The 19,932-nt window shown below is 37.7% G+C and overlaps 1 protein-coding gene and 1 non-coding gene across 2 annotated transcripts in view; both read right to left on the reverse strand.

The window, feature by feature from the left end:
• The window catches only part of NTN4 (netrin 4), a 144,330-nt gene that overhangs the window by 55,720 nt on the left and 68,678 nt on the right, over positions 1-19,932 (reverse strand). The window contains exons 4-5 of the mRNA XM_049782811.1: positions 6,760-6,886; positions 3,531-3,719 (exon numbers count right to left, since the gene is read on the reverse strand). Of these exons, the coding sequence (XP_049638768.1) occupies positions 3,531-3,719; positions 6,760-6,886 (316 nt within the window). The remainder of the gene's footprint in view (positions 1-3,530; positions 3,720-6,759; positions 6,887-19,932) is intronic.
• Positions 17,095-17,260, reverse strand: LOC126023206 (U1 spliceosomal RNA). The gene has a single exon (XR_007500409.1). It is a non-coding gene; the product is annotated as a U1 spliceosomal RNA (small nuclear RNA).

Genomic DNA, 19,932 nt, shown 5'->3' on the forward strand with positions numbered 1-19,932 from the left:
ATTGGAGAGTCAGATTATAGATAAAAAAAACAAACAAACTATGAACAATAGTGGCCCACAGGCTGTAGTTTGATGATCCCTTACCAGAGATTAAGAAGAGGAGTTGTTGGGGCCGAAGAGATAGCACAACGGTAGGGTGTTTGCCTTGCAAGCAGCCGAATGGTGGTTCGAATCCCGGCATCCCATATGGTCCCCCCGAGCCTGCCAGGAGCGGTTTCTGAGCGCAGAGCCAGGAGTAACCCTACGCACTCCCGGGTGTGGATCCCCCCCCGCCCCCCCCCCCCCCGCTAAAAAAAAAAAAAGAAGAGGAGTTGAGACAGAGAGAGAAGGAGGGGCGTCAGAGAGTGCAGTGCACATTCCACACAAGTGTACTATGTATGGCCCGGGACGAGTCAGCTGCTTAGCAGGACAGACAACAGGGGCAAAAGCACCACCAAATGGGCTGGCTAAATGTCCTCGACAGACCACATGTGGCCCCTGGGTCAGGGGTCTGGGGACCCCTGGACTAAAAGAATGAAAACATAGGCTCATTATAAAATTTACTAATTCAAATCAATATATAAATGAATTGATTACATGTAGCCAATCACACTAAGCACACACCCTGCTTTCCCTTATCCCCTATATCCTGTTTTCCCTAAACACAGAAGCACACACCCCATTTTAATCCCTTTTCACAGCATACTTGATTGGCTGTCACAAAATTCACACCTACTTTCTCCTAATATACGGTAAATATCACTTTCCTATCTAAAATAAAGTGAGTTATTCTCTTGAAGTGGCTGGTGGGGGCTTCTTTGTGAATGTTCTACTTGCCCAGGATCCAACCCAGTGACTTCTACATCTCAGAAACTGACCTCACTAGCATCTTTTACTGTTACATTCTTCTATGTAGAATTACTTGAAACAGTAAACTGTACAATGTAAATAATGCAGTCATATATTGAGTTGAAACAGTATATTTTATAAAGTAGCTAATGTTTTCATACATTCATCATTAATTTAGTTAGTCATTCAGTCAATAGATGTCTATCATATTCAAGAGTTAAGGCATTTACCTTGCACATGACCAACACTAGTTCAAGTCCCTGGCACCACATATGATTCTCAGCCGGCAGTAAGCCCTGAACTAGAGTCAGGAATAACCCTTGAGCACTTCTGGGCCTGGCCCCAAATTCCTACCCCCAAATTGTATAATAACAATATTGTTTCTAAGTTACTCGATAACAAATGAATTTCCTTTTTGTTTCTGTCTTCTGCTTACTAGCTCATAATTCTCACTTTTAGGCATTCCTACTAGTGATTCAAGGATACAGACTATACCTATATCTAACTATTAAAGACATTGTGTACAAAAGGGTATCAAGGACTGAATATGTTTTTAGACTGAACAATTTTCAAGCAGACCCTCCAGTCATAACATGGAGGTAAGAGCTGATAGGGTAATTTGAAATTCATAATAACTGAATCTTTCAGTTACCATGGATTTTTAAAAAATAATTAACTTTGTCATCAGGTATTTTTCATTAATAAAGAATAGAAATGCCATAATATGAATCCCCACCAGTTACTATAACTATGTTTCACTTCTTGAGGGTTTCCTACATGACAGAAAATATACTAAATACCCCACATCCATTATTTTTTATAGTTCTCATCAGACCCCTTCAGGAAAAAAGATATGAAAAACCAGAGAGCATCCATAGCTGGCAGAGGTTTATAGGGGCTGGAGGAGTTATAAAAACCTTTTGACCTACACATCCAGATCCATTCAAACCCAATTAACCTGAAAGGTTGATTACAAATAAGGAGCAAGAATAAAAGAATCCTCAGAGAAGTACTTTGAGGAACACTTAAATTTGGGGTTCCCGTTGAACACATGCCATGCTCTATATGCGAGAGAGGGAGGGAGAGAGAGAGAGAGAGACAGAGAGACAGAGAGAGAGAGAGAGAGAGAGAGAGAGAGAGAGAGAGAGAGAGAGAGAGAGAGAGAGAGAGAGAGAGAGAGAGCACTTGTTGCAAGCAGGATATTCAAGTCTGTAGAAACAACCTCCCCGCCTGATGTTGAAACTAAGGATTAAGGATTTTATGGACCCGAGAGATAGTACAGCAGTCAGGGCACATGCTTTGCATGGCTCACCTGGGTACATCCATGACATTCCTATGGCTTCCTGAGCACTGTCAGGAGGAATCTCTGACCACAGAAATAGCAGTGGTCCAAGATAAACCAAAACAAAACAAACAAAAAGTATAGATTTCTTTTTTTTCCATTACCAAAAAAAGACCAAAGTTTTTAGAAGACTTTTTATTCTTCTGGTCAATGTTTTTATACTAGGACATGGAGCTCCTGGTGAGGAAAGGAAGGGAAAAAGGTCAACAATATCCATGTAACAGTATTAAGCAGTTTCTGTTATCTAATCATTTCTGAGTTGATAGATATTAAAGCACTCCCCATGGCAAGATGAGCTATTATATAATTGAACCTTTACTTAAACTCTGTGTGTTTTTTTTTCATAGTCCCATGTTTGTTTTTGTTCTCAAATAAACTTGGAGTTGTGCCAGCAAAAAAATAGCAGAACCTGGTAAATTAGAGTTTATTTACGGAGGAGGGGCATTGGCAATTATTCTGCTAATGACACAAGAAACATCTTTAAATAGCAGCCTTAATAGAATTTCTCATGACACTGACACTTAGGGTTTTTTCAGATGCTCACAAATGCCTTAGAGATAAAACCTGGAATGATCAAGAGCAGCTCACTATGCTTTACTGCATTCATTTGGACCCATATGTTTTCTGAATGTGGCTAAACAGAATCAAGACAAATATATTTTCCTTTTTATCATTCTTTCTTTTCATTTAATCGATATCTTGTTTTCCCAAATGAGGTGCTATAGGGAACAATCTTACTTCAGGGAAAGGAAGAAAGGAGATGACTTTTATGCTTAACTATCTCATGTGCTTCTGACAGGTGGATAGCTTGTCATTATCAACAAAGAAATTAACTACTGCATATGAGTGTAATGTCTGCCTTTCAAGTCCTCTTTCTCTTGGTAAATAAAGCATAAATTCTTTTTCCTGGTGTGATTGTCTAAGAGGGGCCACACCCAGCAGTACTCAGGGCTTACTCCTGGCTCTGTGCTCAGGGATCACTCCTGGTGGCACTCAGGAACTATATGCGGTGCCAGAGTTTCAACCCAGGCTGACTGCATGCAAGGCAAGCAAGCACCCTACCCTCTACTATGTCTCGCCAGTCTCAAAAGATTCTCTTCATCCAGGGCCAGAGTGATAGCATATCACGGAGAGCCTTTGCTTTGCACGTTGCCTACCTGAGTCAGACCCAGCTTTGATCCCCAAACATCCTATATGGTCCCAAGCCTGCCAAGAGTGAAAGATTTCTGAGCATAGAGCCAGGAGTAACTCCTGAGAGCTGCCAGATGTGTACCCCCTCCAAAACAAAACAAAACAAAACAAAACAAGTAAACCAAAGATTCTTTTCATACGCTACGAATCAGTGTTTCAGTCCACTTACCCTTGCACGCGTCAGGAGCAGAGAAGGGCCTGCGGCTGTCTCTGTAGAAGCCAGCCTTACAGCGCTGGCAGTGCTGCCCTTCGGTGTTATGTTGACAGTTGTTACAAACGCCACCACTGCGGTTCCCAGAGGCCTCCCACAGGCTCATGTTGAAGTGACAGGTATCAGCATGCCCATTACACTTGCAGGCTGAGAGGACAAAGTAAAGTTATAGCCTCTCAAATATTCAGGTAGTTAAAAAACAGAATAAAGCGGGTTGTTCATATTTAAAAGGTTTTTCTTTTTTTTTTTTTTAGAATTCTGCATATTTCACAGTACAAATCCAAAAAAACATTATAGGAAAAAAGGTGAGAACTTTGGGGCCGGGAAGGTGGTGCTACAGATTAGGTGTCTGCCTTGCAAGCGGATGGACCGCGGTTCGATCCCCCGGTGTCCCATATGGTCCCCCCAAGCCAGGGGTGATTTCTGAGCGCATAGCCAGGAGTAACCCCTGAGCTTCAAACGGGTGTGGCCCAAAAACAAAAAAAAAGAAAAAAAAATTTAAAAAGGGCCCGGGGAGATAGTACAGCGGCGTTTGCCTTGCAAGCAGCCAATCCAGGACCAAAGGTGGTTGGTTCGAATCCCGGTGTCCCATATGGTCCCCCGTGCCTGCCAGGAGCTATTTCTGAGCAGACACCCAGGAGTAACCCCTGAGCAATGCCGGGTGTGGCCCAAAAACCAAAAAAAAAAAAAAGAAAAAAAAAAGAAAAAAGGTGAGAACTTTAATCTTGAAAGCTCTTAACCATTTCCTCTTGTGTTCAATAATTTGCTTTTCTTGCTTTCACCTCCTTTACTTGCTTTCTGCCCCTTTAACCCTATTTTATTTCTTTCTGTTTCTTTATAATAGTTTTTTCAATAAAGTAACTTTTCTTAATAATTTTTAATTAAAAACATGTCTTAGGATATGCTGAATGATAGCCAAATATAAATTTGTCTACTAAGACAGGAATATTAGAATTAGAATTATTAGAATATTAAAGTTACTTCAAAATGGAATTGATCTTTATTGTGAAGCCATTCTTTGACTGATCTTCTGTCTCCCCCAGCTTCTTTGATGCTAACATTTTAATGTTTCTACTCTTGCTCCTTCTTAAGAGATAATATCATCATATAGGTATGTCCTGAAATTGCTTAGCAAACCTTAGACAAACAGGCCCTATTTGAAAATGACTAATGATATTGAAGAGATATAGTAATTATTATATTATATAATTATATTATATAACATATATAATATATATTGTGTTATAATTATATTAGAATGCTCAATATTAATATGGGGAAAAACCTTCTAGTGACCAGGCAGATTGCTGTGACTTTTTTTTTTTAGTTTTTGGGCCACACCCGGCGGTGCTCAGGGGTTACTCCTGGCTGTCTGTTCAGAAATAGCTCCTGGCAGGCACGGGGGACCATATGGGACACCGGGATTGGAACCAACCACCTTAGGTCCTGGATCGGCTGCTTGCAAGGCAAACGCCGCTGTGCTATCTCTCCGAGTGCTGTGACTTTTATAAAATTCCTTAGCATTTGTTGCACTGGTCAATGTGACTTAGTTTTCCATTGAAGTTTCATTGTCTTATTGAAAAGGCCTGTAGTGTTTCTTATGTAACACTTTACTAAAGGTATTTCTAAGATGATTACTAATGCTAAGTGCCGAATCTTTCTGTATTCCATACGTCTAGAAAAAAGTCAATCCTGTAACGGATCGGAACGAAATGGCATTCTAAGAATTTAAGAGACATTCTTCAGATTTTCTTGATGAGTGATTTAGAATTTGATCCAGACTTTTTCATGAGGACCAACTCTATTTGAGAATGTTTGTGCTATTGTTTTCACATTGCTTCCTTGATGTGTTATGATATCTCGACAAAATTAATAATCTTTTAAAAGGCATACTGTAAGATAATTTAAGATTTATCACCAGAGGAAATCCTTTACATTTTCTAGAAAATAAAATAAATCAATTAAAGTTTCAAATTATGTGTGGGAAAGGACTTCTCACAGAGTTACCCACACTACTGGTCTTTTTCTCCTTGTAAAATTGAAGTCTGTAAATATTGTTACAAGTATGTGAATTTCTTTGAACATTTTTAACAAGGGAAAAGTGGTTTATGTCCCCATATTTTTACCTGATTTTGTTTGTTTGTTTGTTTTTTGTTTTTTTTTTTTGGGCCACACCTGGTGACACTCAGGGGTTACTCCTGGCTATGCGCTCAGAAATTGCTCCTGGGTTGGGGGACCATATGGGACACCAGAGGATCGAACCATGGTCCGTCCTAGGCTAGTGTGGGCAAGGCACACACACGCTTACTCCACTGCTCTGGCCCCATATTTTTACCTTTCTATCTAATCTTCAACCCCAAACCAAAGTTATCCCTGATAATGCAGGGTCATTTTTTTGTTTTGTTTTGTTTTGGGCCACACCTGATATTGTTCAGCGATTACTCCTGGCTCTGCACCAAGGCAGAGTTTTGGAGGTTTTGGAGACTACATGAAATGTTGGGAATTGAACCCAAGTTGTCTGTGTGTAGGGAAAATGTTCTACCTGCTGTACTATTGCTCTGGCCCCCTTGTAGGTCATTTGTGACTAAGGCTTTGTGTTGAATCTGATTTTGTCATTTCAAGTATCAAAAGTAAAAAGACAGGCATTATAATTTAAAGGGGGGGGGGAATATTTTATCTGAAGGTAGAACATTTTACCTGAACTTTTTGACTCACTTATGAAGTCCTGACAGTATCTTTGACAAGTTACTAACTCTCACTGAGTTTCTCAGTTTTCTGATCTCTGAAGTGGGACTACAATGAACTACATTCTAGAGTTAATATAAAAACGATCTTGCAAGAATAAGATAGCTATTTCTTGAATATAAGTCAATATCTCAACTCTTAGAGTAGTAGTACACTATAATCCTCACTTGCTCTTGTGGTATGTTTTTATTATGTCAAATTCTTAAGGAGAGACACCAAGTGTCCAAGCAAATGAATAACACATTCTTGGCAAAACTGTAATACTTGCAATTTTGCCAAAGGTAATTGCTTCCTGTGTGTAATGCCACATTAGGCTGTGGGATAGGTTATGTTTTATATAGGTTATGACCTTGTCACTTTATATACTATTATCAAGAGACAGCAAGGAGTCTACAGATACGTTTATGAAAAATACTTGGAGCTTGGTGATCTTGATACTTACTTCTACACTCGTTAGGGGATTTTGTTTTGCCATCCGCTGCCTCCCAGGGGCGGTCATTGAATAATGGTGCACATTGTTGGCAGTGAGTGCCTGCTGTGTTATGCTTACACATACACTTCCCATGGACCTGTAAGCAAAAACAAACAAGAGCTATGAGGACAAATGATGCTAGGGAAGAACATTTTTCCCATGGCCTCATCTCATTGGTTGGCTCTAACCATCAAGATCAAAGATCCTTTCTTGAATTTTCCTTGTAATTAATTCCAAAGATTAAGTAATATATTTTCTGGATTGTAGGGCATGTGTTCCTAATGAGTTATTCTGAATTACTGACTAGGTACTTATTTACATTTTTAATAAAAAAGTATTCTTTCCTCAAAAGTAACATATCTTCACTACCAAAAACATAAAAACCTGTAATAGCATCACAAAATGGCATCACTAGTATTCTATCAGGACTTTAAAAATAGCATTATCTTTGTTTTTTTGTTTTTGTTTTTGTTTTTTTGTGGTTTTTGGGTCACACCCGGCAGTGCTCAAGGGAAACTCCTGGCTCCATGTTCAGAAATTGCTCCTGGCAGGCACGGGGGACCATATGGGAAGCCAGACTAGAACTGATGACCTTCTGCATGAAAGACAAATGCCCTACCTCCATGCTATCTCTCCGGCCCCCAAAATAGCATTATCTTAAACTTTCTTTTAACATAGCAAATTGTTAAATTTATTTAACAATGTTTTATTAAATATGCTTGTTTTTCAATTTTCAATAAAATGCTGTTTTATTAAATATGCTTGTACAATATATTTTAATACCTCTCTCTTGAACGGTGTGCAATTTGTTTGATTGATCATATATATATATTTTTTTTGTTATTTAGGGTTTTAACTACTTTATTCTACATGTTATATTTTACTATTGTATTTGAATATTTTCATACAATTTAAATAAACTTAAAATATTATAAATCACAGTGGTCACAACAAAAATTGCTAGATGTGGTTCTGGAAGTCTCTGGGCATCATATCACAAGGTCAAAGAATAGAATTATACATTGGTTGGTTGAGTTTTGCTAGGAGTGGAATGTTACTTGGATGATCTCCTCCCAGAAAGAAGAGTATAATGTTTCTGGAGAAAAAATATTTATAAGAACCACAGTTCTGTTTATTAACTCTCTGGGTTTACTGTCATTGGTCCTTTGCTTTTTCCTAACTATATTTCTTTATATTCCACAGATGAGAGATCCTTCTGTATTTGTTACACTCCTGACTTAACTTCATTTGGCATCAAACTCTCTATTTACATTCCATGCAGCAACAACTTGCATAATTTCATCTTTGTCTTTCATTATTATTTCACTATATTATTTCACTATTTACATATACCACAACTACTTTATCCTGATGTCTGTTTTGGAAATCTAGATTGTTTTCAGGTCTTGGATATTGCGAATAGTGCTGCAATGAACGAAGGAGTACAAATGTCTTTACAAGATAGTGGTTTTGAATTCTTAGGGTAGATGCCAAAAAGTGGAATTGTTGGGTCATAAGGAAGCACAATTCATAACTTTTTGGAGTCTCCATACTGTTTTTTATAGAGGCTAAATCAGATGGTGTTGCCACCAACAGTAGATTTTTAAAAATAGAAAATCAACTAATCTGGATTTAATTTACTGGCTTTGATCTTGAATATCTAACTATGACTTAAGTTAACAGTTATCTATCTATATTTTTGAGCCTCTCTTCAAGTCTATTCTGTTAGATGCTTCAAAGTGTACAAACTATACAAAATTCATAGAATTATAAAAAAGTACTGTATAACTTCACTTGAAGATCCAGGAAATTTGCAATTAAATTTTAGAGTTCTCCAAGATTTCATTTCTACTATTCTATAGGAGAAAATATTTTCAGACCAGCTATTAGATAGGAAATCTTATTTTTTTGGTAGAAAGACTCCACTAGTACTGCCTTTGTAAATTTCTTCCCTCTCACAGGTACTACAGTTGATAGAATGATCAATTATAATTTTAATTATAGATTATTGCAAACTCATCACCAGAGTGCCTGACTTCCTGCACCAATGCTATACAAACCCCTCCCACCCACCTCTTTTCCTTACCAGGCCATCACTATATTTTTCGCTCTATAAGACACACTTGACTAAAAGATGCACATAGCTTTTAGATGCTCTCCTCCCCTGCACTCAGGCTTCATCTCCAGGCGGCATTTGCTCTAGATTCACTTTGGGGAGGGGGGAGTGCATTTTATGGTACAAAAATACGGTAACTCAACCATATATTGACTGCACGGTAAGATTCTTTAAAGGCTCTTAGTAGCACTAAATACTGATTTTGAATTACAGAGTCTTCGAAAAAATAGGCAGAATAAGAAAAAAACTTCAAAAATGGGCTATTAAGACAATATAGAAATTATTGTACAATCTGTCTTATACATGGCTGACTCTAGTTTGATCCTCAGCACTGTGCAGAATACCTCCAGAACCACTCACAATAAAGAATGATCTCTGAGTACAAAGCCCAGAATAAGCCCTGAGCACTACTCAGCTAAAAATAGCACAAAACAACAACAAAAAAATTATGGCCTAAGACATATGTACTTATGCAGTTGACAATAATTCATAGCACAGTGAAGATATGAGAGAAAAGCAGTTTTTTATCTGCCTAAATTTTACAAGCTATGAAACAAAACAAGACAAGACAAGAAGAACCCTACAGGAATATTCTAGGACAGTCAATAAATGAGCCAGTGGGACTATGCAGGAAAAGAAGGTTCCCATCCAGATCATTGAACACATTGAAACATCAGCTTACATATAGTGAATTTTATTCTATAGATTTTAATGATTCAGTGAAGATTTTTAAATAGGAACATGATTGAAAGATGTGATAAATATACTTTATTTTCTTCTAAATAATTCATTCTATTTAATTCAGGGGTCTCAAACTCAATTTACCTGGGGGCCTCAGGAGGCAAAGTCGGGGTGATCCTTGAGTGCAAAGTCAGTAGTAAGCCTTGAACATTGGGGGGTGTGACCCAAACAACTAACAAAACAAAAAAAGATTCCTCTAGGGCAGGGCCATAAAACGTTGTACAGAGGGCTGCAAACGGCTCACGGCCGCGAGTTTAAGACCCCTGATTTAATTCCTATCTTTTCAGGTATGTTCTTCCCTTTTCTCCTTTACAATATTTTTTCCAAGTTTTTGAACCCTAGTGAAAGTTTTTCAGTGGCTAGTTATACCACACCTATTTTCTGAAAATGTCCAGAAATTTAAAAAGTGTCTCATTATTATTTTACTGCTTTTTTACCTTCTTTACATATTTAACAACCATTTATTAAGTACTCTAATGAAGATAGTTGCTACCAAGTATTGTTAGCTTTCTTCAGAGGATCTAAATTCTCACTCTAGGTCTAACAATCAGATTTAGCCTAGGCCTTTTGCAATGTCATCCAATTTATAGGTTAGTCCTGTCACAAATTCTAGGCCTCTAGAGGCCACAGACATTTCGGGAAACTGTATCAAACATTCACATGTGTCATAGGTTAATGCAGACAGGTCAATTCTGTGAGAGTAAGGATTTAAGACCATTCCCTAGTTCCCCACTTGCCAAGTAATTGGGATCAACCTCCCAGAGCTGAAAGATGCCAACCCAGCAAATTTTTCTGTCCACAGAAAAATCCAAGGAGCTGTCATTTTCAGAATGACCAAAAATAACTGTAAATCATTACCTAGACCATTGGAGACAAGAAATCCTTCCTCAGCGATACAACTGTTACTGTTCAAGCTTGAAAGATCACCTACTATTTGATGCTCGTGAAAAATGTGCAAGAAAAACTAGGTCTTAATTGAAAAAAGCAAAAACCCACAACAGAAAAAGAAAACCTTAATAATAAGTTAAACACAGCTCTTGCTTGGTACACAAGGTGAACTAGAGAAAGAGCCTGAATATGCGATTGTCTACTCTTAAGGCTCAGCTGAGGAAGAATGATGTAGGGAGATATAATTGGGAAATTAATTTGTGGTTATTGTTGTTTACATGTATGGGCTTATGCGTTCGTCATTTGCCAATCAAGTGTGAATTTCTGTGGAAAAATGAATATTCTTTCCTACTGCCATTGGAACTTTCAAAAATGTTCGTTAAAGGGATATAAATAGGGTCTGTTCTATAGAGAGGGGAAAATGCCCACTTAAAGGCAGCTGCAGGTATTCATGGCCCTCCACTTAACTAGGACAAATGATTTAGAATGAAGCAATTTAAGATGAAATGTGAAGGCCAAATGTAATTTCTAAAAGAGAATATGTTCCTTTTAGAGGAAAGGATTAACTTCTAAAAGAATAAAATGCTTATTATACATGAAAAGAGATACGTTGTAATAAGGGCCAGGCTGCTAGAACCTGCTCCTCCTAATGCAGGACAAAAACATTCACCACAATGCTACAGCAGAAAACCTGAATAGAAAGCATTGGGAGCAAAACATGTCTTTTCACTAATGAATAAAATATTCTTTCCCCCAATAAAGGTTCGCCTGTTTTAATTTAACAGAAGAAGTGGGAACTCTATGGTGAATATTGAAGCATGATAATTGAGTTTCGTAGAAAAAGGGGCTTGAAACCTGTCAGAATGATGCAAAGAGGGTTGGAGGCTGAGCATTCTAAATTCATGCCCAATAATATATATTGCAAGAATGCAAGCAATTGCAAGGCTCTGCCACATTTTCTTTGGTTTGGGCCTGAAGGCCAAAGAAAACAGGTTTCCTAAAGAAAGGCTGGCAATATATAAAGATAGGTAGAAAGCAGCAGTACCAATTATAAGTAAAGCAAAAAAAGTGATCAGCACACAGATATTCTTTTTGGTTAGTTGGTGGCCTGAAACTCTTCCTACAGAGATTCACTCATTTAGTTCCTGAATTGTGTTTTTGGTTCAGAGCACTCACCACATAAATGCATGCATGCATGCTCTCTTTCAGAAGAGGTATACTTTTAAATTATTAGCAACAAATATATTAACATGGATTTTTGTCAGTCCTAGCATTGGACTCAGTTGCTGCTAATAGAGAAAGTGACTTTCTGGTTTTAAGGGGGAAGAGAAAGTAGACAAGTAGAACTTCCTTCCTTCACTGTCTGGCCAACAATTTCCTTTTGGTTGATGCACCTGGACAAATGCATGAAGTGAGTCAATGCAAATCTCCTAAGAAAAGGGCATCTTCAGTACATTGCATGGTGATTATGTATTTAGCCTCTCTACTAGATTATGAGCTCTTGACAGGAAAGCATGAGAGTTTAAAAAATTTCTAATTTCTAAAACCAATATTTATTGTCAACAAGTACAGGGTCTGAAAAAATTCAGTCTATATTCAATGGAGTGGTGAGGACTGTAGTTATTTAGCTCCATTTTAGATATTTGCCAAAAAGTTTGCTACTTATGCGTTTGAGGTAGAAATCGGATACTTTTGATTTCATGCACCAAGATTTCGAGTTGAAAGACTTCATCATTGCCCAAAGGGCTTTCTTAACATAGTTAATATTGACCCCTACCTAGGAATGTTGGTATATATAGACCTATCTATCTATCTATCTATCTATCTATCTATCTATCTATCTATCTATCTATCTATCTATCTATCTATCTATCTATCTATCTATCTATCTGTCTGTCTGTCTGTCTGTCTGTCTGTCTGTCTGTCTGTCTGTCTGTCTGTCTGTCCGTCTGTCCGTCTTTATATACATATACATAGATAGATAGATAGATAGATAGATAGATAGATAGATAGATAGATAGATAGATAGATAGATAGATAGATAGATAGTAACTGGAGCTCATTCAACACTGCTTGAGATTTCTCCTGGCTGCCTGCTCAGGGACCATGTGTTCTAGGGATCATATATTGGCCTCCTGCAAACAAGGCATGCCCTTACCCCTTAGAGATATTCTTGGCCCTAAAAACATATTCTTAGATATTATAAATGTAATGATCATCTGTAGTTGTCCTGGAGATGTACCAGAAGTCCAAAATGTGTGGCTTATCATAGAAGGAAATGGGAATAGTAATGACAATGATGATTATAATAATGATAAATAATGGCGATAGTAATAGTGACCATTAGTGAACAGCTTTAGTATGTACCAGGCACTGCTCTAGGCATTGCATAAATACTAACTCACTGAATTTGCACAAAATCTTACAGGTTAGGTATAAGTATTATAGCCATTTCGCACATGAGGACACAGAATAGTTTGCACATGTTTCCAGAGTGAGGAAGTGAGGGTGTGGGGCCATGCTGACTCATACTGTGTTCAGCGGCTATTCTTGGTGCTATGCTCAGGAGTGACCACAGTAGTGCACAGGGAACCCTGTGATGCTGGGGATTCAAATCAAGGAAGGTAGTGGGCTTGCAAGACAAGATTCTTAATCCCTTGCCTTTTTAGGTCAAGTTATTTGAGTTCTAGCAGTCTAACCTCAGAATCAACATCTTACCCTTTAGAATATGACTCTGGAGCATAGGATTTCTGAGAGATCCACTTTGGTCAAGTCTCTTCATGGTTGTGTTCTAAACGATTTTGTCCTTGAAGAGCTGTCTTTGTTTTTGTTTTTGGGTTGCACCTGGAGTGCCTGGCAGATATTCCTGGCTCCTCACTCAGGAATCACTCCTGGTGGGCTCAGGGAACTATCTGTGACTCCGGGGATAGAACCAGGATCGGCCACATGTAAGGCAAACACCCTCCCACTGTAATCTTTCTAGCCCCTGGAAGAGTTTTTTTTTTTTAAAGACAAAGACAGCATATGACTCAAAGCGAGCCATTTTGTTCTTGTGTTATCAGTCATTTCTTTTCACAATTGGTGACAGGTGAATACTGAAAAGATTGGCCTCCATTTGTTTTACATCAGGCATACATAAGTTCAGGACATTTAGGGAGAGAGAATATGTTCATATTCTCAATCATTGTCAAACCTATCTATGAACTGAAATTTCTGATGCCTTTAGGGGCACTTCCATGCTACTCAAGCACAAATATGCTTTGCTTATCAGAAATTTCAGGCTGGGTTTAGGTGGTACTTATAGATGAAAATGAAGTCAGGCATGTAAAGGAACTCTAATTAAAGATATGCTCTTTTAGATAGCACTTTCCTTGTGTTATTTACTCTTCTCACTTGGGTAATTGGGACAGTAATTTATATTGTGATGGCTTTACATGTCTGTTATATTTTGGGTTCTAAAGATAAACTAGGTTCAGATAAAGTTTTACAACCTGGTTGTTGGATTTTTCCCCTTTCTTTTTCCATGTCCACAATTTCATATCTCCCAAAGTTCATTTGTGCCATTATTCATGCTCTTTACCATAATAAATCAGGAGTTGAGAAATGTTCAACAGCGTATAAAATTTACAAATGCTATCAGATTGTTGGATTTGAAAAGGGGCTCAGCAATCCTTTGTGTTATGGTGCTACTAGGACCAAACATTAAATTCAATTGTGATAGTTAATCTTTCAACATAGATTGGGTCTCTTTTTGTGACGTTTAAGTGATTTAGTCTAAATGAAACCCGGACCCAGGGAAAACAAACTTCCAAATCAACTCATCTGCAGAGAGGAAGGTAGAAATTGCTCAAGGATTTAGAAAGCCTTTAAAATAAATTACACAAATATTTTTGAATTTTAAAATGTTGTTAATTAGTCACCTCATTGATAAAGTCAAGTGAAAGGCTTTATTCTTATTGTTTTAAAGAATATTCTTGGCTCAACAGTATGTATTTCAAATTTGAAGCTCTTGAATAATTTGAGGCAGATTTCTTTTGCCCTTCAGAGTAATGCTTTCCTAGAAGAAAGAAAAATCTTCTTTTTTATTTTTTAATATATATTTTATTTAAACAACTTGATTACATACATGATTGTGTTTAGGTTTCAGCCATGTAAAGAACACCACCCATCACCAGCGCAACATTCCCATCTCCAATGTCCCAAATCTCCCTCCTCCCCTCCCTACCCCCACCTGTACCTTTGACAGGCTTTCTATTTCCCTCATATATTCTCATTGTTAGGATAGTTCACAATGTAGTTATTTCTCTAACTAAACTCTTCCCTGTTTGTGGTGAGCTTCATGAGGTGGGCTGAAAAATCTTAATTGTGAGTCCAGTTTTATTTATAACCAAGGACTTATGAGATTCAACTGTAGCCTCTTCCAGAAAATAACACCATCAGAATACATATCCTTCCATATTTTCCAAATTAACAAATGGTATTGTCAGGTAAAATTTGTCAAAGAAGTACTTTTCCTTTCCCTAAATGTCTGGGTGTTCTGTTTATTTAATCTTTCCTAAATGTTCATCTTGAACATTTATTATTATAGAACAATATACAACTCTGTATGTTGTAGAAAGTTAGTGAGGATGCAAATTTTCATTTATAGAAACAAATTCTCTATGTCTAATAGAATGCAAATGGTCATTGCTTTTTATACTGTGAGCTTTGCATCTGTCTGCAAACTTTAATTTCAGTATTCTTTATTGGCCTATTATGTGTGATTCTCTGAATTATCCTTTGAACTAGTTATACTGTTTTATTAATCCTTCAAAAATTAGATAAGTGCCAGAGAGTCACTTGTCTCTAGCACTATATTTGGTCTCCTAACCATCACTCAGAATGATCCCGGAGCGCAGAACCAGGACAGCCCCTGAGCATTATTTCCTTTAAGATGGCCATATTTTGTTGTGGTGCCAGCAACTGAACATAGGTCCTCCACATGCAAGGAACATACACTACCACTGTTCCACATCCAACCCTAAAGACTGCTTTGCTTTTACCTATTAGTACATATTCCCTGAAATTTTTCTGTGAAGAATTACTGAAGAGTATATTTTCAAAAATGGAATTTCAAAATGCTTTATAGAGCTAAACTGTTCTTAAATGTCTTACATTTTCATAAAATTATTTCTATCATCTTCCTTTTTCAAATACTATCAGACACTTTATCTTTCCTCTGGAGACTGTAGCAAATATTTCTGCCCTAAAATGCAAATAACATTGAATTAAAACTTGTAATACCCAGGAGGTTTATGAAGATTACATTTAGATAAGATCATACTAATACCAAAAAGACATTTTCTTTTACCATTACTTCATTACATAGAACTCTCTTACTTGTTCCTTATTTTCAATGGATTTTAATAGTTATTTCTAACTAAAAGGGTTTGGGATGTTATCTGTCCAATAGATTTAATTCTTTGGCTAAATTCTATAAGTACACACAATTATGCATAATTTTGGCTACAAATTTGCATGTATATAATGCAAAAAGTATGCTACTCTGGGTTTGGTGGAGGCTTGTATGGGTCATACTCAGTGGAATTCAGAAGTTACTCCTGGTTCTGTGTTCAGGGATCACTCCTGGTGGGTAAGGGGGACTATATGTGGTGCAACATCAGTTGCATGCAAAGCAGTACTTGTTGCTCTGGCCCTGATACTTTGTTTTGAAGACATTTATCTTAAGATGTGTTTGAGAATTCTGGGCTTCATAATACCAAATTACCATATTTTCCGGCATATAAGACGACTTTTGAAACAAAAAAAAAAAAGTCAACCGAAAATCGGGGGTCGTCTTATACGCCGAGTATATCCTGAAAAATGTTTCAATATGCCGCTAAACGAAAATTGTCTGAATATTGCCACAAAGCGAATTTTCCAACTCGATCCTGCACCAATCACTGCCAGGCTGCTCGGACCACCTCTCTAACTCAGCCAATCCAAGCAGGCTTTTGATGCATGCAAATTAGACAGTGTTCTGGACCCAAATATACACTATCAAAAGCCTGCTCAGATTGGCCAGTCAGAGAGGAAGTCTATTACAGTATAACCTTTGAACCTTTGCTTGTGTGATTGGCTCACTGTGGTACATACAGTTGCAGCACAGGAACATTCTGTCTGATACAGAGAATATAGGCCTAAACCTATGTTTTAACTGCAAAATTAGGGGTTCGTCTTATATGTCCAGTCATTTTATACGCTGGAAAATACGGTAGCTTTATTTCTCCTTTATAGCAGCTATACCTTTCTTTAGATGCAAGACATAGAACAAGAGAACATGGACAACATCAACCTCAGGATTTTGATGTGATTCCTCTCCATAGACAGACTTTAAGCTTTTGAAAATTTTCTATAAGGGAAACTGCCATTTAACATTTCTTTCGAGTCAGATTGGTACTGGTCACTGTACTGAGGCGAACATTTGTCACAGAGCCCTTCTGCTGTCTCTAGCTCCGCTTTTCATTTACTCTAAGTGAAGTGATGGCTTTCTTTCATAATTTCACTTGCACTTTTATTTTTAGGGGAGAGCGCAAATGCAGTCCCCCACTACCCCAAATTATGCAGTCGAGTTACCCACATTTCCTTGAAATCACAGGGATCAGCATATCCAGAGTGCAATGAATGAGCCTTGCCCTGGGGGAAACCACCTTCATGATCATGGTATCTCCTCTGCCAGGTAAGTATTGCAATTTTTTTTAACGTTTCAACTTTTACAAGGTCACAGAGCAATTTAGTGACTAAACAGGGACTGGAACTCCCAAGGGCCCTAAACTATTAGAGCCTCTCTCTTAAAACTGCAATGTCAAGAGAGCTTTATTTCTTCCCACAAATACCTAAAATATCTTCTCATGATAAAATCTTTGTTAAAAAAGGAGACTGATTTCATTTCAATGTCTCCATACCACATTAACTTTAATTGTGGTAGAAAGAAATAGAAAAGGTGGGGGCAGAACAATAGCACAGCTGTATAGCATTGCCTTGCATGCAGCCAACCCAGGACAGACCCTGGGTTCGATTCCTGGCACCCCATATGGTCCCCCTACCTGGAGCGATTTCTGAGCACAGAGCTAGGAGTAACCCCTGAGCTCCGCTGGGTGTAAACCAAAAACCCAATCCTCCTCTCCAAATAAAGAAATAATAGGAAAGGTGAAATTAACCCTAGATGAGGCAAGAAACTAGGCAAAGCTAATGTTATAAAATGAATTTTGCAAACACTGTATGTGTACAACAGCATTTGGTAGGAGAATGAAAGCTTTGTGGGGTTTTTGTCCAATACCTTTTTAGAATTTAGATGCGTTTTAGTAATTAGTCATATTTACTTTTTGGTTTAGGGAACATACCTGGCAATGTTCAGGGGTTACTTCTGGTTCTGCACTTAGGACTCACTCTTGGTGGTGCTTCAGAGACCATATGGGATGCTGGGGATTGAACTTTAATCAGCTGTGTGTAAGGACACCATCTTACCTGCTGTCCTATCTCTCTGACTTAGATATTGCATTCTAAAACCATCAACTTAATGAAGGGAACTTGAAAAGAATATTCATTCTGTAAGAATTCCTATATAACAAGTCATAGATTTTGTTTGCTTATTTTCTTTTGTTTTGCTGTTGATTCTTTTCATATTGGGATGATAGTCATACAAAATTACTTTGTCATTGTATAGCATACAATTCAGTACTTTTCTTTTTTTTTTTTTTTTTTTTGGTTTTTGGGCCACATCCAGTGGTGCTCAGGGGTTACTCCTGGCTGTCTGCTCAGAAATAGCTCCTGGCAGGCACGGGGAACCATATGGGACACCGGGATTCGAGCCAACCACCTTTGGTCCTGGATCGGCTGCTTGCAAGGCAAACGCCGCTGTGCTATCTCTCCGGGCCCACAATTCAGTACTTTTTATTATATTAAAAATTTGTGCCTTATCATCATCATCATCATCATCATCATCATCATCATCATCATCATCTAATTTTAGAGCATTTTCATCACCCCAAAAAAGAATCCTCATGCCTATTAAGCAATGAATTTCCTTTTCTTTCTGTCAGTTCCTGGCAGTCACTAACCTACTTGTCCTTACAGATTTGCCTATTAAGGACATTTTCTACAGCAGGAACATATAATGTGGAACCATCTGTATCTCTTTTCTTGAAGTTTTCAAGGTTCATTCATGTGATTTGCCTCTGTACTTCCCTCTACAGGGATGAATAATACTCTATTGTATGGATATACCACTTTTTAGTTCCACCTTATATTAGGTGTCAGACACTTTTTAGTACCACATTATATTAAGTGTGGTACTTATTAATACTACATTTTATTTATTACTTCAGTTCATAATTTTTCTTTTTTGGCTTTTATAAATATGCTGTTATAAATATTCATGTATTTTTTGTTTTTATTTTAAGAAATTAAAATTTGGGCCCGGAGAGATTGCACAGCAGTGTTTGCCTTGCAAGCAGCCGATCCAGGACCTAAGGTGGTTGGTTCGAATCCTGGTGTCCCATATGGTCCCCCGTGCCTGCCAGGAGCTATTTCTGAGCAGACAGCCAGGAGTAACCCCTGAGCACCGCCAGGTGTGGCCCAAAAACCAAAAACCAAAAAAAAAAAAAAAGAAAATTTAAATTTCAGAATATAAAAGCATTGGAAAATTAAAGAAAACTAAAATATACTACTATAAGACAAATGGAAATGTTGTTTAATTTATTATGTGTGAGATAGGTGATATATTAAGGCAGTTTTTCTCTTAATATTCATGATTTAAGTTTTATAATTTATGGTTGAACTTTCTGTCAGTAAGTTTTGATGCCAGGAATGAGAATCTAGATCTTCTAAAGTTGAACATTCTAATAATTGATACTGCTTTTGTTTGTTTGTGGCCACACATGGCAGTCCTCAGGGCTTACTCTTGGCTCTGCACTAGACGATCACTCTTGTGGGTGCTCAAAGGACCATTTGTGGTGCCAGGGATCAATGGAGGGTCCGTCACTTATAAGTGCCTTTAACTTCATAATATATTTATATATTAACTCTATATGATCTATATAGAATATTCTAAAGGCCATAATTATTTTTAATTATGTAGAGACATTACAGAGTATACAATCTTGCTTTTCTATGTACACGCTGCATGATAACAGTTCTATATCCTGATTCAGAGAACCTAGGGAATGTTAGTGCCTCTAAATTTACATCACACATACCCTGAAAAAGATATACAAAAAACAGTGGTAGGGAGTGGTGTATAGAGATTAAGGTTCTTGCCTTGCATGACCCTGCTTTGATCCCTGACTCTGAATTTGGTCTCCTAAACACTGCTGGGGGTGATCCCTAAACATCAGGCCAGGAGTAAGCCCTGGTACCAC

Source organism: Suncus etruscus, chromosome 11, assembly GCF_024139225.1.
Source record: "Suncus etruscus isolate mSunEtr1 chromosome 11, mSunEtr1.pri.cur, whole genome shotgun sequence".
In the NCBI taxonomy this organism is placed as follows: Eukaryota; Metazoa; Chordata; class Mammalia; order Eulipotyphla; family Soricidae; genus Suncus; species Suncus etruscus.